The sequence below is a fragment of the Balearica regulorum genome, chromosome 3 (assembly GCF_011004875.1).
Source record: "Balearica regulorum gibbericeps isolate bBalReg1 chromosome 3, bBalReg1.pri, whole genome shotgun sequence".
NCBI classification, from domain to species: Eukaryota; Metazoa; Chordata; class Aves; order Gruiformes; family Gruidae; genus Balearica; species Balearica regulorum.
Genome location: NC_046186.1, coordinates 76596438 through 76623188, shown reverse-complemented (window position 1 = coordinate 76623188; position 26751 = coordinate 76596438). Strand labels below are relative to the sequence as shown.

General features: G+C 36.3%; 1 protein-coding gene across 13 annotated transcripts in view; it reads right to left on the bottom strand.

The window, feature by feature from the left end:
* Positions 1 to 5622: 5622 nt before the first annotated feature.
* The window catches only part of QKI (QKI, KH domain containing RNA binding), a 169449-nt gene continuing 148320 nt past the window's right edge, over positions 5623 to 26751 (bottom strand). For 2 of the 13 annotated variants that reach the window (XM_075748548.1, XM_075748540.1), the window contains 4 exons: positions 22180 to 22267; positions 19559 to 19831; positions 16811 to 16885; positions 5623 to 12136 (listed from right to left, as the gene is read on the bottom strand). In XM_075748548.1, the coding sequence (XP_075604663.1) occupies positions 12120 to 12136; positions 16811 to 16885; positions 19559 to 19831; positions 22180 to 22267 (453 nt within the window). In that variant the 3' untranslated portion in view covers positions 5623 to 12119. Of the gene's footprint in view, positions 12137 to 12685; positions 17656 to 19558; positions 19856 to 22179; positions 22268 to 26751 lie in introns of those variants that run through there. The other 11 variants (XM_075748542.1, XM_075748545.1, XM_075748538.1 and 8 more) reach the window with 7 other exon arrangements.

Below are 26751 nucleotides of genomic sequence, written 5' to 3'. Positions count from 1 at the left end.
ACTGTGACATACATGACAACTTATAAAATGCAGCTGTTTACTTCACCAAGATAAAAATCTTAGAAGAGTCTTGCCTGAGAAGCTAAATCCCCACTTCTCCACCTTCCCCCTACTGGGGCTGGCCAAAAGCGTTTGGTTGCCAGCTGACTTGTGGTTGAGCGTGACCAAGGATAAACCAGCTAATACTGGGCTTTGCTGGCACTAGTGGTATATGGCTGATGAGGTGATTCTGTTTTATACCTACCTGCTAACACTAGCTCTTGCTTGAGAAACCCAAAGCTCTGTCTCTTACAACAGCATTTATCTCTTTCCTTCAGAAGCAAATAGAAAGCTCACTGCAAAATTGGCATCCCAAATGTAACCATTCACAGCTCCAAGCCTGAGGCTGCAAACATCGTTGTTCTTGCATTGAAGTTAATTATTTTAAGGCATTTCAGTTTCAAAAATCATATGGTAGCCTGAGAGTCGAGCGGTCAGAACCTCACGTGATTGCAGAACAGACCTGGTGGTTTTATGCTAACATTTGTTCCAAAATGCAGTTAAGGAAGAGCAATACTAATGAAATAAAAGGCAACATCCAGCACCCAGGTGTGGATTTTTTAAAAAAGCCACCCAATTTTTAAGTTCAGCTCTCAAATGGAGATCGAGCAGTTCACAAGTGTCCTCTCCTACATCCAATAACACTCGCACCTTTATTTAACACTAATGCAGAACGCCGTCTCACTGCATCTTTTTGCAGCCCCTTGAATTTACTGCCTATTACAATAGATCTAGATTTGTAAAGGGCATCATGTGGTAAACCATCACTGTATTGTAACAGTACCAGGATTGCTATAGTCAGAAGCTCAAAGCTGTTCAACCTCAGCACACAAAAATGAGTGAGACTATCTGTGTGCTGGACTTCAGTGGGCTCTGTGACACCAAAGAGTTCTCGGAGCAGACAGGCATTTTCCCAAAAGGCAGCAGAAAATTTAAGCAACCTTGGTATTTTGCCATCTGACAATACTAACAATCCGACGTAAAAAGCAGAGTGTTAGATACGCTAGCACTATCATCATGACCGTCTCCCTTATCGTACTGGGAAAACCTGACTTCCACCAAGCAGGTTTGCAATACAACCCCATCTTGCCTGTCCTGCTGGGCCTCAAGTGCAGTCGGCACTCCCTGCTTCTACCTTCCACCCGTGAAGAGGCAAAGCGGCGCCGTTCCCTGCAGCCACATCTCTCTCCCTTCACCTCTCCTCAGACTTCCCGACTGAAAAACTGGAATGCAGCTCAGCCCGTCCGCAGTGAGCCTGCAGGATGGAGAAAGTTATGAACACAAATCCAGGCAAAGCAAGAGACACCCATCTCTGGCACTGCTGGTGCCCACTGAGTAATCTGGTCTGAGACTCAGCGGGCCTAGGAGATTGCACAACCTTTTTGTTCTGTGGGCTTGACTAATTAAGAAGTCAAAGATATTTTGTTTTGCTTACACGCTTTATTTTTAAGCACATTCAAGATCATAAAACACTTGGGATACTGTGATGATTCTAGAGAGCACTCAGCATTGTTCTGTCAGAGCACTCCAAAGCCTTGAATGCAGTCATCCACAGCTGACACACTACTGGGGAACTCCTCTAACCTCATTTCACCGACGGGGAACGGAGGTACAAAGATGCAGAACAAGAGCAACAAAGGTACTTGAGTGAAACAGTACTGAGCTTCTTTACGGGTAGCTGAGGAACGCAAAAGGCTAAGTTACGACTGTGCACGCTGTGCATGTGAAAATAGGGAGAGACGTACCCAAGCAGCTGAGCTGCTAAGCTAGTTACTGTGGGTGCGGTTGGGAAACAGGGATTTATTGACCAGTACTTTCCCCTCTGCACTCGAGCAGTTATGTTGTCTCTGGGTACCAGGGAATTTCTTTTTTTTGTTGATATCGTTGCTAAAAACAGACAAAAGAAGATAAGGTGATGGTCTTTTCTTTCATGGAATAACATAAAAAGACTTTTCTGTTGAAAACCTGGGCAATCACACCCCTTATTTTGACATCCGAATAAGGCGTAATTCCCACTTCAGGTGACTGTTTTTTTCTGGATTTGGCTGCAAGGGTCTTGTAAAAATTGCACAAATCATCAGCAATGAAAGAAGCATCTCAAACCTAGGTGTTCCAAGTGTTAGACTTGTGCCCTCACCATTGAGATATTCCTCTTCCATCTGCCTGGACAGTCACGTATATTTAAAACAGGCTTTGTAAATAATGTCACACTTGCATGTTCTGATTTAGACTTGAAGTCTTGCTTGTAGTCTTTCTATACCAAGACCGAACTGTGCCACCTGGCCATCCTAATGAAGGGAGCATTTGTCTATGAAATATAAGACAGCACAGAAGGGGGCAGGGCAGAACCTTAGAAGAAAAGAACATGAAATTCAAATTAGGCTGAAGAAGGGAAAGATTTCCAACAGAGAAATTAACAAGTTTCTTTAAGATAACAGGGAGATATGGCAAACCAGCTCTTCAAGGACTGAGATAATTTCAATTTTCTTCACTTAAAATTCCAGCCTACAGTCTCCGATGAACTTCTTGTCAACATAGTATGGGCTTCTTGACAACACTGCTCTTGTTTAGGTTTGTCTTCTCCTCCTGGCTCATATGAAGTCCAAAGTAATTTTATTCATCTGTTAGGACAGGATTCAAAGCTCTGACATTATTGTCATTCTTTATCTTCTTTCAGTCCAGATAGGTATACATTTCCTATTTTCTCTCAGAAACAAAGCTGAAGATCTGCTTCATTCGTTGCCTTTCAGGGAAAGAATCAAAATTATCTCATCTCTAAGGTTATACGGGAGAATTCACACAAGAGCATGCAAGTAATGGCCCTGTGGTCCCCTCTGCGGTACTGGATCCACCCTCTATGAAACGATCCAGAGATTTACTAGAGTAGTATGTATGTGAAGGTCTCCAGATTGCACCCATGTGAAAAATCAGATGGATTTTGCCGTGGCAATTAGCATGCAGTAACATCTCGGAATCGGTAACAGATGTTTAAACTTTTGGAGATTAGCAGGTAGGCTAGCAAATAAACCGTGCTCCCTGCATCGCAGTTTTACCATGTGCTACCTAACATCTGAGGCCAAGACCTTAAAACCTTCCTTTGAAAAAGGCTGTGCTCCCTGGAAAGGCACATAAATAGGAGTGATTTGCAGTGTCTTGTCATTTCACTACCTCTGAACTGCACAAGGTACTTTGTTAGTCCCGTGAAAACCACTTTGCCCATTGTTATAAATTACCAAACAAGAGAGTCTGGAAATCATAGTTGGAATGGTGCACACAACTAACAACTAAATATTACACTATTGTTACATTGTGCATTTCTAATGTACCTAATACAGCGAGACTCCAAAATAGTGATCCTAGAATCTTTATTGTATGTTTCCCATAATACTCTTGCTTACACAACCCACCTTTTTACTGTAGTAACTTCAATTAAAAAACTGATACATCTTTCTGATGTATCAGACTGATACATCTTTCATGATATAAAAAGATATCTTTCATGATATAAAGATATCTTTCATGATATAAAAAGATCTGGATACAAAATATGGGGTTTCATTTTCATAATGTAAGAGACTCAGAAAGCAAACCAGCGTAACACTGAGCCCAGTGCTTGCTGAATGACTTGACCTATGGCAGGACCAAGAGGACCTGGGATCGTCCTAGCTTCAGGCAGTGGAAGTACCACCCGTTTCAGAAAGGCCACCCTCAGTGAACTGAAAATCAACAGAATTCATTCTGAAAAGGTCCCAGTAACAAAAGCAGTTTGTCTGCTTAGCCCCTTGGCTGCATAAGGGGTTTACAAATATATAAAACTTACAGAAAGCACCTCCATTTACTGATGAGCTGCTGAAATGATGCAATGTTGAGAGGTGTGCCATTATTTGGCATATTTTCCTTGACCTCACCTCTGAGTTTATCCAGTTTGGTATTCTAAGTAGTCAACCTTGTTTATTGCTGAAGACGAAAACACTTTGAAAATGCAGTGACAGAAACTGAAAAAGGCAAATATATTCTATGCTATTTTGTAACAAAAACTTTAAAATGTGTAGTTTGGGGACTTTTACTGGTTATTTGTGGTTGATAATTTTAGAAAAGTTCAACTCAACAGGAACTGGCTGTCAGTTGTCTATTTTTAACTGTTTGAGAACTTGATGTGGATACTGAGAAAACAATTGGATAATATCTCTTTCTGCTTTTGCTGGTAAACCTGAATGTCAAAGTGAAAGACATTCATTTCAGACACTGCATTTGGCGCTCTTTGGTACGAATGCCTCTCATTATTTTGTCATAGATAATGGCTAAATTTGTATTTATTTCCTCAAGGGAACTACATTAACTGTAGTAAAAACATTCGGGAGACATCCAGTAACATTAGGCCATCTTCCATAAACATACCAAAACACTAATGCAGAAAGTGCTGGTAGAACAGTAGTAAAGTCTGTTCACAGAATTTTTCCAGTCACTGAATTCCACATCTAACTTTAATTTGTAGACCAAAAAATGCAATTCCTAGTATGAACATGATCATAAATAGATATTACTGACTTGGTGCAAGAGATAAGGAAGATCATCACAATTCTGTTTCCTTGGGGTCTGGACGGATGAAGGAGGGGTTTGCACAGTGCAGCCAGAGACGGCACAGAAAGTCAGGCTGTGCCCACCGTTCAACCCAGGACTGCAGCGCACAGGCGCGCTTGGGTTTGATGCAGAGTAACAGCAAAGATGTTGAGGGCTTCTTTACCTCCTCGGGTGGCACGCACCAAATTGCTTCTCTACAATCTACGAACTACCAAGATGAAAGCCAGCTCAGATATGACTATATGCCACCACTTGGATACCATGGAAGATATTTTTGAATGCTACTTGCGCCAAATTTTTCTTCCTGCCTGCAAGAGGGCAGGAGAAGAAGTGTACCTAAATGCTGGTATTTAGCCTCCTCTCCCCTATTCTACCAGATTCCTAAAGACGCCACATTTAACCTTATCTGTTGTACACTTACTTCTGAAGCAAACCATTTTTCATTTAAGCAGCATAAAGTAGGACGACTTTTTAGCATAGTAAAAAATTTCTTTGTAAAGAAATTGTCTTAAACTATAACCAGGTATCATCACATAAATATTAATGAAAGTGTTAAAAGACCATAATCTATTTCGTCTCCAAAGTGTGTTTCTCACTAGATTCATACCAGGTAGGGTGGCAGATTTATCATCTTCATTTTCTATAGTAACCAGAACCTCCCCCCCAAACCAGTATGTTAGCTTTACTACAAAGTAGTACTCTCTTCCTTATTTGCCCTAAACAATTGTAACAGTGATGCTTACAGAAGTACAACAACATCATGGTCATCTTTAAGAAATTTATAGAATTGGTGCATCCACAAATCTATATTCAAAATGTGTATTGCATGTTTACGGTATGTAATGCATACTTGCTTCATTTACAGTTACAGACAACAACAACAGTATATGCAATAAGAAACTGTTAGGCAAAAAAATACCCTGGTAATCAGATGACCATGAAAATTTAAACCTCTTCAACAATTAACATCTTTCAGAACACTGCTAAAAGCATTAATGAAAATTGAAGTGTGAAAAATGTACATTCTTTATTCTGCTGTTTAGATACAGAATAGAATTTATCTTTTCAGAAAATAAAACTATAGCTACAGCTTTGAGAGCTGTCAGTTTGCTTTTGAGGATAAAGTACATGCACTTTTTCCAGTTACTTTATTGCACATAATGTACAGTCATAAATGGTGTTTTATTTACATGTGTTTTGGCAATGTCCATGTTTGTTTTTCCCCTCAGAATACATTATTTTGCACAAACAAAACCTTAAATGTTTCACACAAACTGCCATAATACAAGTCAAAGCATATATGTATATATGTTGTTTTGTTGTTGCTGTTTTTTCAATTAATTCTCCTACAAGTTTCAGATCTTGGTTAATCTTTGCCTTGGGAGTCACGATTCCTCCCAGTTAGTCTGCTGTCAAAGACGGACATCAGAACTGCTGGCACCAAGACATTAGCACTGCAACCTGCCGTGCCCAACACCCGCCTCCTACGCAGAACCACACCACCTGCCATTAGCGCGCAGGCATGTAGAAGGAAGAGCACTGCGCTTTCGCTAACCAGTTTGATTCAACATTGATTACCATGTGTTAATGTTACGGTTCACGTGTTATTTGGACAGTATTCCATTAATAGCGTTTTAGAAAAATATATCAAATATAGTAAAAACAAAGGAGAAATTCCGATAACAATTATGCACTTTCAACCCTAGGAATGTGTTACTCGGATCCCATTCTGTAGAATGTGCTATTTATGATGACTGCTATTTTTACCCAGACACAAAGAATTAAGTTTCGTATACTCTTAGGTATGTTTTCCCCAAGGTAAAAGCAATTTCTTAACGGATGGTAACACACTTGAGTGTTTCCTTGCATTTTCAGGGCTGAAAACTTTTTAGTGGTCCCCCTCAAAGAGTGTGATCTGGGAATAAACTATTCGTTACATGCAGATTTTGGACATACTTTCTCAAGATACGTTCAAATAAAATATCCATATTGTCAGTATACACTGAACATATGTTCAATTAAAAATATTTGAAAGATGTCCCTGAAGACTCTTATGAAATATATTCTGGATTGATAACACACACACACACACACAAATACTCTCAGAGAAACCAAATTTGTTGTACTTTGGTACAACAGTTCACTTTTAAGAAGTGAATAGCATTGCTCAGATTTTACTTCAAAAGGCTCTGTGATGTTTTTGTTTATATTCTGACCTACTAAAAGAAATAAATAGATTTACTCTAAGATAAATCCCACTTTATTGGATGGAACAGCAACTCTCTAACTGACTTGAATGTATGATCTTCCCAATGTTATTACAATTTAACCCAGAATAAAAATAAAGAACAACCTAGCTTCAGTGGTGTAGCAATATTGAAGCCGTCCTCAAATTCAGTTCTAAAAATATCTTGTTTCTTTCCTATAAGCAGGCAAAGTATAAAATAGTTAAATTTTCAGACAGGCACTTAGGTAAACTGAAAAATGCATTTGCTGGACAGCAATAATTAGTATAAAATTTTGATTTTACAGTTTTCCTTCTCTTGCTGTCCTTCAGCTTTAAAGTACTTCAAAACTTACAGCAAGTTTCACTACTGCATATAATGAAGAATGAGATGAGAAGTATGACAGTAGTTCATATCTAATAAAAATACAAAATAATAAAAATGTTACAGAAAAGCAGTAGTTCTGGGAATAGAAGTATTCTTCAATATAAAACACTAATCTTTTGTCCCATCTAAATAGTTTCACCTATACTGGAGAGAGTACTTCACCAAGTTTAAATGTATGCCTCTGATAAAATTCTTCAGGAATATAAATTATTAGTTCTGAAATTACACTTGTGTCATTAGCCGATCAAAAGGTCCTGACATTATCTGTTGTAAATGTCTGATTTATCATCTCCCTGTGGCTAACTTTTAGGATACTAATATATTCACGATCTGTAAAATTAAAAATATGTCTGTACAAGTGAAATGCATTGATATGTCAGCTATTCCTATACATTTTTGTAAAACAAAGAGCTACATGCCATTAAAAAACTAACAAACATCTTAATCAGAGCTAGACTATTTTTCCTCCATAAAATAAAGAGGCATTCTATTTTAATTACTGCCAATACTGTGAGAACGTTTTAAAATTAAAGTTTTATATTGCATGGATTTCAAGATACATAGTTTGAAACTCCATAAATTAAAGAAGGCATCTGAAGAGACGCAAAGACTCCTCCTCTGAATTTTTACTATCTAGAGGGAAAAGCCTGGGCTTTCACAAAAACTGTTGATATCTGAAGAGTGATCTACATCGAAGATCTCCCTCGACATTAGCTGTAATTACTGTCCACTTAAGACTACGAATCTAGGAGGATGACCCAGGATATGTAAAGGAGCCTCAGACAGCAGAAGCTTTAAGAAGGAGAAATGTTTCTGTAAAAATATTTGCATAGATGTACATTCAAAACAGCATTTTCACCATTTCAGTTCCCTGCGTTCATGTCGCTACAGTCATCCACAGGGATAAAGATCACATAAAGGCAGCCCTGGAATTTGAAATGGCTGTTGCTTGGTAATTTAGCAAAAGGTGTATTTTCGTACTTTCTGCAGTCATTAGGAAATGATCCAGTCTGACCTTTGGCTTACAGAAATTGTACCCCCCTGAGCTAGGCAATACTGATAGACTATAGCAGAAGTACAAAAAAACAAAAAAAAAAAGTTTACTTAAAAATAGCGTGGCATGAAGAAAACAAGGCACTTCTGGCAAGGAAAACCCTCAGATTTTGTATTTCGATGTACGGTACTTCTGTCTAGAAGTATTTTGTGCTTAGAAACGTCACGTGATGCAACAGTGATTCAGGTGCCAAAACCAACAAATCACAAACTCCTACGAGATTAACTGCAACCTCTGAATGGTTCAACAAAGAATCAAACTGGTTTCTGTACACTGTCACGATTTACCAATACACTGGCATCTTTGCTCTTTTGCTGTGAGCCGATAGTAATTATTTTAGAGAAAGAAAAAGAAAGTGTGGAATTAGTAATGCAGATGCTGAAAGGCAAGTGGCAAGACTCTACAAGAAGAATGCCTCAAAAAACGCTACTTTGTTCCCATTTCTACTGGCACCTATTCCCCAAGGTAAAAGGCCAGAATGACCCAAGCCAATTTAATAGTAGTGTGCAGAATGTCAGCCGACAAACAACATAAAAACAAGTCACGTTGTGTTATCTGTGGTCACGTTCTTCAGGGTTAGTCCAGTAACTCAAGACTTTACATTCTTCCGTCTTTATTTGTTTATTTTAATTAAACATGTAATGGTTAATAAACAGACATAGTCCAGAGTTAGTAGGTTGGTATTATAACATTTATTAAAATAATGCTATGGGTTAATAGAAACAGCAAAGAACCAAAGAATTAAAATGCAAGCTATGTAAAAACCCAACTAAAACCCAAATATGTCTAATGTATTCATCCAGTAGCTAACTAAAAGCCCAAGAAAGACAACACTCCCAATATAATAAAGTACTGCAAAACAATTGGCAATTTTTCAGTTATCAAAATTGTGGGTTTTGCATTTTGTATCCTTTTTTCTCAATCAGGAAAAAAATTTCTTTTGAATGTTATATAACATACATATAAAACAAGATAGAAAAATACATTATAAACTTGTAACAATGGCTGTAAATACATTATCTTACATGTTTCTCATAGGCAATAGGTTGGTTATGGTACATACATAGCATGAAACTACTAAGATAATAAAGAATAGACAAATACATGTCATCTGTACGGTTACATACAAGCGACACTCCCATCTACCCACTCTAAAAAAATTACATAATACTGTCAGAAAGAAGTCTTAAAACTACTTATTTTAATAAAGAAAAAGTCATTAAAGAATGATAATACTGAGAACCAAGGCATTCAGAGATTTCAAAAGTCATGCTTTTTTTTTTTTAAGTTGATCCAAAATTTTGTCAACTAATTTTTCAGAAGTTTGTTCAGAGCAAACATTACTTTCACATGTCACACATCTATTTCATACACTTCCCCTCCCCCCCCCCCCCAGTAAAAGACCTTTGATAAACATCTAAAATGTCCAGGTTTTATCATAGTTGAGATGAAACTGGATCAAATACTGGTATTGTTTTAGCAAATCTCTCTTCAAATGTTCGAGTGTCGCAAGTTTATTCAACCAACCAACCAAAATAAAATCAAAATGGCACAGCATATACTGTAAGTAAAATCAACACAACTGTATGTGTAACAGGAAGACAAAGCCGGTGGCACAATAAACAAAAAGCTAGCTGAATACGGAAGGATGAATGTCTATTGCATAGTAAATAAACTGATAATTATTTCCAGGTGAGACAAGATGTTAGATGAGGTCACCATGCAGGTGCTTAAAAATGTAAGCCCTCTTAGCTTACTATTGACCTTTCATTTGGAAGCTGCGAAGATTTGCAGGAGGAGAATAAGTTGACAAGAGGGGAATAAAGTTATCACCTGATATTTGCCAAGTTTAGTACTGAGCCCCGTGTGAAGTAATACTTAATGTTTTCAGAATTAAATACTGTGCGTTCAACAGCTTCAGCTCTTGCAATTGCCCAGCTATATGAATCTCATGTGGAAAAGAGAGTATGGCTGGACTTCAAACAAGTAGCTGATGTCCCTCTCCTGCTTATCTTATGACGAAAAGCCAGCGGGCAGATCGAACAATAGTCAAAGAGGAGCTGAAAAACAAGTAACTTGTATGCTGTTTGCCACTGCAGGAGCTGCTTGCAAAAAACGGGGACCTGCTCAGACTAGAACTGAAAACTAGCTAAGCGCTTTCAATTTCATTATCCGCAGAACATCAGTTTTCTGGGTGACGCTGAAGACTACTATATTTGATGTATATTTATTCCAACCAAAATCAAGAAAACTCCTCTCCATCCCTGAACACAAATGACACACTTCCAGCTCTACAAACATTTGTCAGCTAATAGTCCCCTTTAGCATGAGACAGTCTGTATCACAGAACCCTTTGGTTTACATTGCACAAGTACGGCATTTGCTATGATTTAAAAAGTAGACTGGCTGAAATAACGGTGGGCTGGTTTGACAAAAACTTAGCAAATTATTTTACGCAATGAGATTTTGGCAAAGTCACATCACACTAGTATGGCAAAAATCAGGTAATTAATATGGTCAACTCATCATCTGTCTTTCCTCACAGCTTCTTTCACATACTGGGCGACTGAGTGGCATGCAGTAACTTGTCTGAGGGAGAAGCTGATTATACAAGACATTTGACTAAATGACCATGAAGAAAATAAGGCACTTCCTTTTCTTTAGACTTATTCCAATACTTAAAAAATAAAAAAGAAAGACTAAAAGGCTCTTTTGGTCTTTTGTTTTCTTGACAACCACCAGAAAAAATCATTTAATGAAATAAAGGGTTTCTTTGTTCTTTTTTTCTTTTTTTATAACACTTGAAAGTATAAAATGCTACATTTCCAAAAATATATTTTTTTTCTGCACCAGCACCCTTGTATAGTAAAAGTATCTACTTTTTTGTTCATTTTGTTTCAATGCACTACACTTTATCTACAATTTCATTACATGTATACAGCAAATAGGCAAGCATGGCTTTTACATCCTTAATGAATTTTTTTCTATACAGGGAGGTTTAAAAAAAATATTTGAACAGTTTGCCCAGTAATGTGACACATAATGCATGTACCTTGTTCTCATGTAATCTTCCGAGGAGATTAAAATATGGTTAAAATAATTTAAACTCAGATTTTGCTTTAATAGTGTTGCTGTTTTGTTCTCTGCATTAATGTAGTTCTGAAAAGTCATCGTAATCTGCATTTCATGGCACACTTTCCTTTAAAACGTCCAATTTGGCAGGCAATAGAAAAAAAGGCTGCAACATATGCCCTTTGAGGGCACCGGTAGTGACTAAACAGCGTATCAAATTTTGAATACTTTTTGGAATCCCTTCCCCAATGACATCCCTGACCAAAGGTTCATGCATGATGCATCATCACACAGTACATTCAGAGAGAGCTTTGACTTCTTTTTTTCCTTTTTCTTTTTTTTTTCTTTTTTTTTTTTTTGAGAAGAAAAATATTCCTAGAAGTCTCTCACAGTAACTGCCTCTGTCATCGGGTAGTTAAGGGACATCTGTCTCCATCTCGTGCGAGGCCTCCTTACCGTTCGCTTGGGGTGGGACACTAGAGGATGATCAGTGCGGAGGGATGAGTTGGACCTTATTGCTTTACTACTATTCAGTGCAGGTTCTAGAACCACTTTCACCCAAACAGGAGAACAACAAAAAGCGGAGTTGGAGGACAACAATTTCTTTGTCTGTTTTGTTAGATGGTAAGACGAACGGACAAGTGCCCCAGCTCGCTGCACTGAAGACAGGCAAGCAAAGGCGTTTACCAGTTAACTGATCAGCAGGCAGGCATGGTCAGGTCATCATTGGGTGAAGAGTTCAGAGGTCAGAAGGTCATAGGTTAGTTGCCGGTGGCGGCTGGGTGGTTAGAAACAAAAAAAAACAAAACAAAAAAAGAAAGAAAAGATAGAGAAGAGATTAGTTCCAGCTAGTGACGGCTTAATGACAACATGAAAACTAATCACAACTAATAAAAAAAACAAGCATGTTTAATTCTGACATACTGATCGACACCATCTACAGAATGCAATAAAATCATGACAGCCCTCCATCATGATTTGAACACGTGAAGGAGAAGCCCGCTCCCACAAAACCGGTTAACAGGAGAAATAGAGATAAAATACAACTAACGACTAATGGTTAGTAGCAGTCGATGAAGGAAATTGGAAAACAAAAACGATGAACAGTTTTGGAACTGGGTAGAAGATTTCTGGAACAACAGTCAGTGCACAGCATCAGTATCTGACTGCTATTAAGCATTAGTACCTCCCCAGGTGCAAGCATTGAAGCAACTATTAATGATGGATGTGATTATTAATAACTGGTTGTTAAAAGAATGGAGTCATCTACGGAATTCTGGACTTAGAGAAACAATTTGGTTCAACAAACTATGGGCCAAACAAAGGGTTTTTGTTCAATAAATTTTTTATTGCCTTTCATTTATTCTATTTACAAACAACATGGAATTTCTTGGCCTCATGATACAAAGCAATACTAAACTGTAGTCTAGCAACGTAGGCATCATTGTGGGAACCAGGAAAATGCCCAGCCTGCTACTTTAGCCAGCACTTTCCCGTTCAAAATACTATTTTACACATATAGGACACTTATAAAATGCACTTGCATGTAAACACTGTAAAAGTCCTGCCATTTTAAAGTCTATACTTAAAAAGCTCTAAGTACATCAAAAAATAGAGAAAATATCTAATTGATACTAATAAGGCATTTTAAAACTACAAACAGCTCTCTTTATTCATTTTCAAAGCTAATACTCTGCAAATACAATAAAATCTGACATTTCATATACATTCCTGCTTTATATTTTTATATTTTAAAAGAAGCCACCTGTAAATACTATTTTCTTTTGCAAAAAAGAAAAAAAAAACCAAAAAAAACAACAACAAAAAAGTAAAACCCAAAAACACAAACAAATTACAGTAAAACATAAAAAAGTTCTCAAGTGGAAAGTTATCATTCCCAATGTTCTTGAGCTGTTCCTTCTTTAATCATTCTCTCACATTCTCCTTCACCAAACTTGGTCCACTTAACAGTAGTACGATTTATTTTTTTTTAAGACTCATTCAACAGCTTAATTATAGCTAATAAATTCTGAGGTTGATAAAGTTTTTGTACTGTTGCCATTTTGACTACGGCAGAGGAGATGAAAGTGAGAAAGGTATTCAGTGCAAAGTCAGATTTGTGCCATTACATAAAATGAAGTCCAGTAGGTGTAAGAGTCACAGATAGCATCGATTTAGCAATCTTTCTCATGGGCTTATTTACTTTCACATAATAAAAATGGCCTATCATTTAGGATACAGTTTATAACACTACAAAAAATTACTACTGTAACGTAAATGAGACCACATGCTCCCTGAATTTTTTCAGAATCATGCTAAGTGGGATTTGTTTAAATTAAAATGGCTGTTTCAAAAATAAGCAAAAATAAAAATAAATATTTTGTGTGGCACAATCTCACCACTTTACAGGTATACTAGAAACAGACTCTTAAAGCATTTTGATACTGATTACAATTTGGATTAAATGGTATTAAAATTATATATAAAATTATGTGACAGTTGGTTTGGATAAAACATTCAAGAAAATTCTCAGCATTAATATTTCTTGTGGAGTTTATAATCAAAGCAAGCTACCTTTTAAAAATACCAGTACACCTGTGATACATCCTCTGCCAAGTCTCTGGCCTTCTACAGTACACACAGGTTTGTCAACTGTGCAACACCATTTACAGTTTATTACAATTAAATCAGTCAGTCTCTCTGTTATATGCATCAAATTCAATTTTGTATTATTTATAAATGGGGGTTTTATTCTTAGTTAAAATGAGCTATATTTTTCAACCCTTCACCAATTCTAAATGCTTAGTTGTAAAACATTTACACATTTGGGGATTCTTGCTTTAAATGCAGTGCTTATCTCTAAAAAAACAAAAACAAACAAAAAAACCAAACCCAAAATACCTAGGCAAAGAATAAAAGCCTACTTAAAAAGTGAATGCAGTAGTACTACAAAGTCGTCTGAAAGTTGATTTAGAATTTTAAAAAAACCTTAGACCCAATGAATGTGAATATAAATTCAGTGACATTTAACTATATATAAAAAAAGTTTCCGCATTGGAAAAAAAAAGTATTTCGGTTTGCTGACATTGTTTTTCATGGCTATACCTATAGAAGTATATTGGTGACAGAACAACCAAATAGGTGACTATGGTAAATATTGATAGTATTTTAATTCTACCACATAATTTTAGCACATTGAAAGAAACTTTTATTGCTGAGCAAAGTTCTCTTCAAAACCCTTTGTGAAACTGTTAAATCTGTGCAGTGATAATCTAGGATTTCGAATTCAAAATACAATGAAGTACAGTTGTAAAATTAACTTTGTGTAAGTTTCTTAATATACACTGGGATTACTTAGGTAAGACTTTAAAATAACATTCTCCTGAAATATCAGCATGGTTGTCATGCTAAAAGAGAGAGGTATGCATGACTTATGCCACAGGAGATAAGCCATGTGTATTTATTAATCTACTTAAGACAGTAGGCATCCAATATTGCTAAAGAACACTGTATTATCAGTAAATAGCTGTATTTTAAAAGAAGGTGAAATGATACCAATAATTAATTTCAATTACTTGTAAGTGACCCAGGTGCAACACCTAGGCCCTTTGCAAAATATTTAAAATCTATGTTGAGTAAATCCTACAATGATGAACTTGGTACAAATTGGTATTTCCCCCTCCCTGTGCTTTATCAGTATATTTACTGGTTGTCTCAGGCAATATCTAATTAAACAAAAAGGTAGTCCCACCTGTCACCTGAAACTACAATTGCAGATCATGAAAGACCATTAGCAAAAAACTGATTTTTGCAACATCAGGTCAAACTTTCAAAGACAACCAAATCCTTACAACCCATTCCTCTTGACAGAGATAGGCTTTAATCTTTCTTCTAATTTCTTTTTTCTATTTCCTTTTGTTACTCTTTTTTTTTTTTTTTTTTGGTAAACATGGGCTATGACCTTATTCTGATTATACCCTGTTGCCCATTGAAGAATTCTCAAGAAATGAAAACAAGCCAATGGACTGTAAATGGTGTGCCGTGATATAAAAGAAGAAGCAATCTTCTAGAAAACCTAAGTAGTGTTCGTTATCAGCTTTACACTTTCTGTAAAGGATAAGATCATACGAAAGATAAAAGTTTTACATAAATATAGCAAATATCCAGGACGGCCTTTTTTACTGTTTGGACTGAAATCTGTGTTGTTTCTTGTAGTTAATTTATGGAAGGTTGTGAGAAGTGAAGTGTAGTCAATGTTAGGAGATGTCAGATCTGTCACCTGAATTTGGCTTTTGAATATTACAATATCATGGAAGCCTGCACAACACTGATTTTGATGAGCGCAGAATAATAATACTTGGCACATAATGCTTTGCATCCTCAAAGCCCTGTACAAAACAAGAACCCCCACAACACCCCTGTGAGGTAGGGAAGTATTATTATCCTTATTTTACAGATGGGAAAACATACACAGAGAGATTAAATGACTTGCCGAAACCCACAGTGAGTCAGCAGCAGGGATGGGATAAGAATTCAGCCCACACGCTGCTTTCTAGCCAATGTCAATAAACCGAAAATATCACTTTTCTCAATAACCTTAAATACTTCATTCAGGGGTCCAAAGGCATTACACTTGAGGAACAGGAGAAAAATGAAGATTTACTTTCCGTTCAAGGGTTAAAGAGAGATGCCCAAATATTGGATGTCATCTCACAAACAGGACTTCAAAAGTTGCTTCTCCTTCAGGTTACACATTTTAGCAGCAAAAGGCAAATACCAAGAAACAGATTTTGGCAAAAAAAACCAAAACACCCTCCCTTCCCCCACCCTTAGTAATTCAAACTCAAACAACTTTTGAAGTGTTATCTTCACAGCCCTTACCTTTCTGAATTCAGTCAGGTATCTGAGAACATGCATCCTCCTCATAATATACAGTACAGTGGCTCAAAAGTTTATTGGGAAAAAAGGAATCTAAATCTTCAGATTTCTCCAGACACAGACAGGAGGCATTTATTCCTTTACTTCTTTCTCATTAAGCAACCATCCATTCATTTTATTTTGCAACACCAATCTGATATTTCCACACCAATTAAAAAAACAAATTGAGGGGAGAGGGGGGGAACCACAAACAAATTAATTATTGCAGCACTGAATTCATAGTGTTTCCTGATGCAATGGATCTTTAAATAGTTTTTAGAAGGGAATCAGTTATAGCTTTTATATTAAATATATCACAAAGTTTCTATATTTAACTGAGCTGGGAAAGCCAAGTTTACAAAACGTTTTTAAAAACACAAGTATTCCCAAAGCTTTAAAATATTAACTATTCAGATTTTTGAGAAAAATAACGAATGGGTCAAAATAGGGTATTTGGTTAACCAGCTGTGGTGTTGCAAATCTCATGTACACTCAAAGCACTTCTTACAAACAAGAACTGCAGAACTAAACTAACCTCGGTCTGCGGTCACAATCCTTTGGTAAGGATGGACACGCATATCGTGCCTTCGAACTTTAGTAGCCACCGCACCTAGTTAAATTGCAATTACCAAGACAAAGTTAGAAAACATTCAAAGAAAACATTAACAGCAGGTTTATCAAAATGGATTTAAATGATCATTAACTACAAAAGTTCATTTTAAGAAAAGCAACAAGTTAAGGCACAGTAGTTTCAAATCTTAATCTTAAAAAGACGTTTATCTGTGCAGATTAATATTGCATTTATTTTAAACATCCTGGCCTTAACCTGTTTAATCCATTCATTTACAATCCCAAAATTACAGTATTTCATGAAATCTATTAGACCCAAGCACATTTAAGCTTTACTAGTCACATATTCACTGAAGTGCCTTTCTTGCAGCAGGACTATTTTAAATAATGCCATCTTTTAATACTGACAATTATTTGCTAACCTTAAGATCACTTCCAGTTCTACCACAAAAAAAGTTTTAAAGCAATTCTTCAAGCCTACAGATTGTGATTTTTAACTTTAAGTCAATAAGTATGAACTGCAATGAATTAGGTGATTAGTAAAGCAAACACTATATAGAACACTTAGCAGTCAGTATACTACTATACACTCATAAATTACAGCTAGTCTGTAATAATAGGAGCTAATCCAAATTAATAGCACTATTTTATTTTAAATCTATGTGCAAAAAAAGTGCAAGTAAGTCACTGACTGCTAGGCCAAGCTTTTTTCAAGGCTGCTGAAACTAAGCATTTGTTAAAATTCAGATCTGATGAAGGATCAGTTAAGACCGTTCTTGAATTCTTAGCCTTTCGTTGGGAAAGCCATACCTGAAGATAAAAGGAAGGGAATTAAAAGTTAGTCACCAACTAAAATTTGATCTCAACACCAATATCCCCAAAAATACTAATAGGGATGCATTTCTCTGCCATTTTTAACAGAACTATTTTAAGACATCTTAAAGGTCCACCACAGAAATGGACAAACTATACCCTACTATTAATGAGAATGAGCGTATTATGAAAAAAACTCAACAAAAAACTAATTTAATTCAATTAACTCCATACAATTGCTCAGATAATACAGCAGATGTATTAAGAGTTATTGATTCTATGCTACCTAAGTGGGAGTGTGATTTCCCCCCCTTTTCCTTTTATAAATAAGATTGTTTGGTGAGATCTGTTTTGGGCAATACACCTGTGCTCTCACAGCTAAGCCCAAAAGTATGCAATGATTTCAGATGCCATTTTAGGAGTAATTTTACACTCTTCTCTCTTTATAGAAAATTCTGTGAGAAATCAAAGTTCCCTTCATTGTATTAAGTTATTACTATGGAATCGTGTATTTCTTTACTAGCTATTAATTGAATTCAGGAGAGGGCTTTGCCACTAACCAGCGACTGATAGCTACTGTGACAATGCCTGTAACTGTGACTTTACCCCAGGATGCACCACAAGTGGACTTGCAGACTGGGGGGGCAGAGGAGCTGGGGAGAATATTTACATGTTTGTGGCAAATTAATAAATGATGACATTATCATATGTTCACTGAATTTTGGCTATGACAGACAACAACCATTAAGTTTCTCAGACAGACCTACTGCATATTTTTGCCCTACTAAAATTCTTATTATTAGTTCACTTATCCTGAAAGGCAGAAGTCTGAAATACGTTTTTCTACTGTACAAAATATAACATGGGAACATGCACAGATACAGATAACTCAACAAGTATTTGTCACTCAAGTGAAACGCTGATTTTTTTGCAATACTTTCAACAAAATAGTGACTTTGAACCTTATGTCCAGTGTTCATTAGAGATGTTTAGAAATTGTGTAAATCAATAACTGCCCCTGAACAAACTAAGATCAAAGTCCTATAAAATCAACATTATGCAGCACCAAGGTCATATGCAATTCAGAACAAACTGAAGAGGAAAGATTATTTAGATTCTGTAGAGGGTAGGGAAGGAAGAAACTATTGGAACTGCTTGTTCCATATTGACCAGTTAACTGAATTGTCACGGCTGCTTTATCATTCTCGCCTTCACACAGCCAGTCAATGGTCTGAAATATTAGGAATGATGGATATTTCAATCCAATGTATATAAAAGAATCCATCAGTAAAGTTGCTAATTGTATCATCCTTTGGTCAGAACTTAGTTCGCTTTATAGTCATCCACTGAAATTATTTTCTACTTACAAATGATTTACAGCTTTCTGACACTGAGGAGAGATTTACCAGTTTTGTACTAAATAAAGAAGTAAAAACTCCAACAAACTGAAAAAATGCCTTTGCATTCTTTCCAGTTTTGCTACTAAAAAGGTACAGCAAAATAGGAAGTTCTCTCTTCCAAAGATTACTGGAAATTAATTTACGTTAAAGAGAGCACAAACAAATCTGGTATTTATGGGAGCCCAAATGACATCTAATAGATGACAACTTCTTTTTTTTTTTTCCCTTGCCTATGTATCCACCATCTAGTGTCATAGAAACATTAAGATTTTATTTTCAGTAAACTTAATATACTAAATACACACATACACTAATGCAAAACATGTTTAAAATGTTTAAGAGTTATACCATTTGAGCAGTTTTCCCAGGCAGTTTTGATATACCTGAGATAAGATTGTTACTTCAAATTTTTTTCCTTTGAGCTCCACGACCTCTACCTTGCAAATATCATAAAAGCAGAAGCAATATATTCTCCAGTCATCCGTGTACAAAGATCTTACCTAATACACCACTAGGTTCAATAGGATACTCAAGGATTGACGTAGCTGGTGCCAGCGTGTAGGGGTATTCATATGGTGTGTAAATTAAACCAGCTTCGGGTCCAGGTGGAACTATTGCAGCGGTGGGATGAGGAGTTCCGTTTGGCATGACAGCGGTTTGTATTTGTCTGATCAAAGGCATTATGGTAGGGCCAGCTGGCGTAGGAGTACGCAGGGCAGCTGGTGGGAGAACAGGCGCAGGCCCAGTAATAATCCTTGGAGCCTGGGCTGTTGCTGCAAGAGAAAAGGCAAGGGCTGCTACAGTAAGCAAAGAAATTTAGAGGAAAGTATGGAGATAGCAGTACAAAACGTGGAAAGAATGGGAAAAAAGGGGAAAAGTAGGAAAGAAGAAAAATAAAAGGAAATCATTAGTACATGCGCTGATCACACAGTGCCAAAGCACACCATTCAAATGCAAACAGCTTTCCATTTTCCAGTGTGATTAAGTATGAACATGCAAAATAAAAAAGCCATTGTAAAACAGTGGGGTAGATTTCTCAAACAGGTTACACAGCACAAAAGCTCCATTTAGACCACATTTCTTCATTTATGCTATCAAGACTGCATGAGACTGAGATGCATGCAGGAGATACAAGGAAAATACTGTCATAATCAAATACAGAGTACAAAATTTAGTGCAACTACAGAGTCCACAGATACTCAGTTATGCAGAGCTGCCATACGAGTCTACAGTTTTATATGTCTTAAGACTGTATTTAAACATATACACAATTCCAATTTCCAGGATCAGTGAAGATGACCCAGAAACACAATGCATCTCCTCTCCTACTCTGGCATGAATACTCACTCAAAAGTGATTTCCATATCAATTTCCCTAAAATAAAATACTTTCTTTGTAGAAAAAGTTCCCTATGGCCTTGCTTAGGTTAAAGAAAATAAGTGGGGTTTTTTGTTTAGTGGGGTTTTACTTGTTTGGTTTTTATTTTTTTTAAACATTGCTAGCACATTTCATTAAGTGTTATTTGAAGCCTGTTGGCACAAAAGATGAACAGCTTCTTAAATGCTAACATATCAGCTGGTAACAGTCGATCTTAAACAGTTATAATTTATAGATTTCTATGCACTACATTGATTTAATTAACTTATAGGTGGTCAGAGAGAAATGTGGTGGATGTTTCTCAGATTTGAGACTGTTGTGGGTTTTATTTTTTAAACAAAAGTGCTCAGACTGAATGTATTATTAAAAAACCCTCAAACATTTTCATTTCCTTTCTTAAACCAGTATGGCTTCTACATCTTCAAGTTTTCAGTAAAATCAAAACACAAAGTGAAATTGTCTTATTATCAAGAAGTCAATATTAGTGTGGAAATCTCAAGTCAAAAAATGGAAAAAAAACCCCCAAACCCCAAAATTCCATCTTCCCACTTACAATGATAAAATAGACCAATGGGAATAGATCAGACAAAGAAATTGCTCAAATTAATATAAAGGTTTCTATGCAACAGTTTGCATCAATTTAAGCTAATCTGAAAGCTATTTTACTCACACATTTGTAATAATTTAGAGAATAAAATATATTTAAAACTGATCTAGCTTCAAATATTACACTGTTCATTAAGGCTGAAAGATTTACCACTACCACTGTAGTGGTAAGAGCCCTTGCTTATGTCTCTTTTCAAATCAGAATAACTACACTGATGTAAGCACTCTCAAATTGACCTAACTGCATTCCACCCTTTAAACATATTCAACATAGAAATGGTGACTGTGAGGAGAAAGAAATTTGCAAATATCAGTAGGCCATTAGTGAAAAGATTGATTTAACTGTGCTTACACTTTGACATCTGTATCACAGCTAAAGCAAAAATTTACTATGCAACAGTATCAGCAACTACATTTTCACGAGGAGAAATTAAGATTTTCAACTAGAGAAAATAATTTGTATCACGCATAATACATATAAGCTCTCATTAGTAGGTGTATGTAATTAATTTTCAAGTGTAAACCTGTGCATACATGCATTTGCAAAAGCATTCTCACACAAATGTAATGGAAGAAATTTTAAAAATGGCTCATTACATCACTGATCCCTGTGAACTCAGCTGTGAAATCAGTTGATGAATTGTTGGAAAAACATAACATTGGGGGGACACATGCAAGCAAGATGAAAGGAAGGAATATAATACAGAAAAATGTATTCACAGTATCCTCAACATCTGTAACATTTTTCAAATTAAATATCTTAAAATAATATTGAAAAGGAGTCTATTGTCCTTTATATGTATTTAGGAAAAAATGATTGCAAAATAGAAAAATTTAGCTTAAGGGTTGAATTTTTTAAAACTATGTATTTGTAAATATTTTAACACAGACATACTGTTCTAAAAAAAAAAAAAAAAAAGGGAGGAGGGGGGGTAATGACCCAAACAAAAAACCGCAAAGCTGACATAGCTTATCTCCAGAAGATCTTTTGCAACAGCTACCTACTGTTTTGTTGTTTTTCTACTGCCTTCCATTCTCCAACACAGTTGCTACTGCACATTTGCCAAAAAGTAGCTTTAGGAATCAAACCCTGCAAACGTTATTATGGCATTGACCCTCGAGTTTATGACATGCTTACGTGATTTGATGTTGGCATCTCTGTAGGTGCCATTCAGAATTGCAAGCTCCATCAGCTGCATCTTTTTAAGGCTGTCTTCTCCTTCTGCCTGTGTGTGAAAAGATGGGAAGAAAGTCAGGCTTATTAATTCACTAGTGCGCAAGATTGAACGGACCTAGAATAAAACGCCTTCAAGTTTTAACCAAGCAAAACACCTGCTTACCATTAGTCATAAAACCAATAAGCTTTCTGAACTTTTCCTTAAGATTAAGTGCAAGCTACCTGTTGTCTATCACTAAGTGATGTTGATAAATATCTTGAAAGAGTTGGCTCATACCATAAATTATAAAAATAGGGTTATGTTTTGTTTCATATAAATTAAGCAATTTTTTTCTCAGGTTTAGTAAATGTTTTCATGTACTCCTAAAGGGATCTTTTACAAGATTGCAGTATTGGGCTAGATGAAGAACAGACAACACAAATTTTAAACAACTTCCATTTATTGTAACTTGCTCCACTGTAATTGATACTGACTACTTCAGAGGAGGTCGGGATTGGGGTGGCAAACCAACAAAACTTTGACACGCTTTCCAAACAGGACACCAACAACTGCTGTAAGGCAGAATTCGTAATTCTGTCACATGTAGATGTATTCTGATTAGGATATAACTGCTATTTACACAGGAGACATCATTCTTGTTTCTGCTTCCATATAAATTACTTCCTTGAAGTTATCTAATCCATCGGTATCCTGCAGCTTGCATAACTATTATGCAGTATTCAGTAAAAAAGCTCACTTTTTCAGTTCCTAAAAGAAATTTCTAATTAGTACCATTTTCGTTTTAAGACCAGACATTTTCTGATCTATCTCTCCAGAACTACTGTTTGTTTAGTCTACATCCTATCAACCAGAAAACAAGATTATAATATAGGAAACGCAACAGAGGTGGTCAGCCTCTATTTTAATGTTAACCACCTTACTTCTTGTATTGAATGCCACTGCAGAAATTCTCAAGTCAGATGGAAAAGAGGGCAGCTTCAGTGTCAGCTGCACTGCATTCTTCCTTTGCTAAATAGGATTTCTTCTATTTTTTACTTATCTTGTCTATTCACACAATGTTTTCCACATATTTGGAACAGCGTTTTCCAAGTTAATGGAAACCTGGGTAATAACATACTGTGCTATCCACTCTGAAATCTTAAAGTCTGATGTCAGAGCGAGTTGGTCACCTGTTTTAAAATACAAGTCTTGTAGATGGTTTGAACTAGGACTTCCAAGAACATGAGTGACTACAAAAAACCAGAATTAAAAGCCACAAAGAATGGCAATCACCACCAATAACAACAACAACAACAAAACATTTATTAAATAACTTACAGCACTGCACCAGCGAAACATCATCTCAAACTAGTTAAGAGTTAACGGTATTATCTACATGCAGTGTTCCAAATGTATAGGGAAATATTTTTCAGGCTAGTTTGCAGCAAAATATTGTTGCACATACTTTACTCCCAAACTACGGAGAAGTAATTTACTGAATTACAAGACACAAAAAGTTTTAAAATTGTATTTAAGCAAATATAGTACTTAATGAGAGGTATGCTCAAGGACCACCACCCTTTGCAATGGAAATTTTAACATCTGATTTTTATCAACAACTTAAAATCAACATGGTAAGATGGGTCAACGCTAAATTACTTTCAGATGTCAGAAATGAAAGTCCTAACTGTAATACTGAGGACTTGCATAAACACACAAAGATTACACAGTAACAATTTATGTTGTTGTTAAACATTCAGAATATGCTGAAAGTTAGACTTTTTCTTTATATATTAAATAATGTTTGACAGACCAAGCTAACGCTAATATTGAAAAAGTAAATACACACTCAATTACCATTTTAACTAAAAATTAGTTGCACTGTTAAGTACTGTACTATCCAAAAGCCTCAGACTCCATAGTCATTAAAATGAGACCCTCTGGAATACAAAATGTACTCATTATAGCATGCTTAATATGACATACTCAGAATAGACTTTCAATTTACATGCAAAAGAAATGTATTTTGGTTTTAGAAACTATTATTTCATTGCATTTTTGCTGGTAAATTACCTAGACAATCACGATGCAATAAAAACAACTCCGAATCTATCTGCCTATCCAGAGCTCTCAAATTCTTGTCATTCTGGATATACCGTATCTAATTTATTTCAGCAATAAAAATTTTTAACACATTGGTTTCTCTTTTCCTCTCCACCCATAATGGTTATACTTTGTTACTGTTTTTTTGCTTGGGTTCCTCTATTTATTTATTTGAAAGCATGTAACAAAAAACCTCACAACGTCAGCTGCATCTCCCATATAGTTCCATTAATGTTACTAAAATTGCTCACTTCCTCCAACTAAGAGTTCAGGTGATTGATCTGACACCATTAATGAGCCCCAGTAAATGCTGAATCTTACATTCCACTTGCTAGGATAATTTTAGTAACTCTAATCCCAGATTTTGCACCACAGTGATTTCCCAAATGTAACTATTTATAAGATAGTTTTAAGAGAGAAAACATTTTTTTTTCTTCCTTCTGACATCCCCAAAAGAAGGAGTTATAACAACATAAAACAATAAAAGATGGATATTCCTACTTTGGGTCTTTAACATTTTCCTACAGGTCTCTATGCTTCCTATGAGAAAAGATGTTGCAATTATCTAGGTTTTACAAAGTATGTTTACAAAAATAATAATGGCCTTCAGCAGACAAAGCAGACCAAGTGCTTAACTTTTATTTTTGAGATTTACCTCCCTGGAGTACTGCTCAGCAGTTGATAAACTTTTGTTCTTTTAAACATGCTCCAAAACATAGTTTAAAACTTTTCCTTAAAGACTGTATCAGTGATAATTCACAGATATAAGATGTGAACTTGCATTATCAGACATTTACACTGTCTTTCAACTTGTGGTATTTTATTTTTCAAAGCATTTATTAGACAGAGAGAAAAAAACCCAACCCAAACAAACGAACAAAAAAAACCCACAACCCCCCCCACACAACCCACCACCCAAACAACACCCCCCCCCCCCCGAAATTAAAAACTATCTGTAATGCTGACCACAAGGGCATCATTCCGAGTCCTCCCAGAAGATGGCACTGTTTATTATACAATACTATCTCCTCAAAACATGGGTGCTTGGCACTATTTGCACCACCTTGCTACTACTGCTCAAAATTCTGCTTATCCCCTTGCACCCTAAACTTGCAACAGTCGCTTGCCACTGCTCTTCAGGGTATAAGTCACAGAAGTGGTGAGGACTCTTTCAGACATGCTGCCATGTCCATTCCACGGTATCAAGCTCTCTGCTTGAACACCATTCACCAACAGCCAAACCCTCAAATTTCCAAGAGCTGGGGATAAAGCAACGGGCACATGTTTTTGCCCACCCTATCCTCTCCCTCCGTTGCTGACAGATGATCAAATGAGATACACCGATGCAATCTATCTTAGCTCCAGGCATTTCTGCAGGCACTCTCTGTTAAAGCACAGAGAGGTTGCATCAGGGATACAAAGGCAATCTCTAAAGGGACAGTTCATTACCTGTACAATAGCTACAACAAAGCTCAGTCATTTGTACCAAAAGGAAGCTACTTTGAGCAAACATCAATAAGGTCACTTAAAGCCAGATTTGCGTTACTAAGTTGAAGATCAAGTGATTGACTCAAACCTCTCATCCTCTTAAATCTCTAGTGCTTTCCTTGTATTTCTCATGTACAATATAACATGCAGATTAAGAAAAAAACCTTAAATGGTATCTCAAAACATAATTCTTTAAATGTAAGCACTTGCAGCTGCTCACTGAATACAAATACTGAAGGGATGCAAGCAGTAAATCCTGACAAAGCCAACTGTGCACAGACAAGTGGTTACTGTTTCACGAACACATGGCCAGGACTCCTCACAGTAGCTCAGCTCTACTTGGGCTAGCAATAAAAAAACCTGAAGGAGACCAAACGCCACTGACCACTATCACTTTAGGTAACTTGTTTTCTAATCTTTATCACAACAGGATTAATAGTCACAAGGTTCAAAATGCTAGTAACAACTACGTGTGCCACCTACGTGAAGTCTCTGGGGAAACACTTACCAAAATAGATTTCAAATTAAATACACAACACTGACCATATTGATGCCCAGTTAAAACCACAATACTGCCTCCTACATTAGGCAATACTGTCTGTTTAAAAAAAAAAAGAGGAATGTAGTTATGTAATAAACTGCTATTAGTAAGAGCTTGTTTCATGTCATGAAATAGGGAGCTCAGATAAAGCACTCCATTTAATTTTTTTAATGACTTCTTTTCATTATCAATGTCCAAGCTATACTTTAACCTCAGATACCCAAACATCCTCAGAAAATTCTTTTAACTAATGCTTCTGAAATTATTATTAGGCACTTAAATGCTTCAGATTCTCATATGCATACAGTGCGCCCTTAAGAGTATCATACAGTTTAACTTCTTATTTATATACAAAGCATACACAGACTAGATAGATGTGGCGTCAAGGTGGAAGACAGGCATGCAGACTCAAAACGGCAGC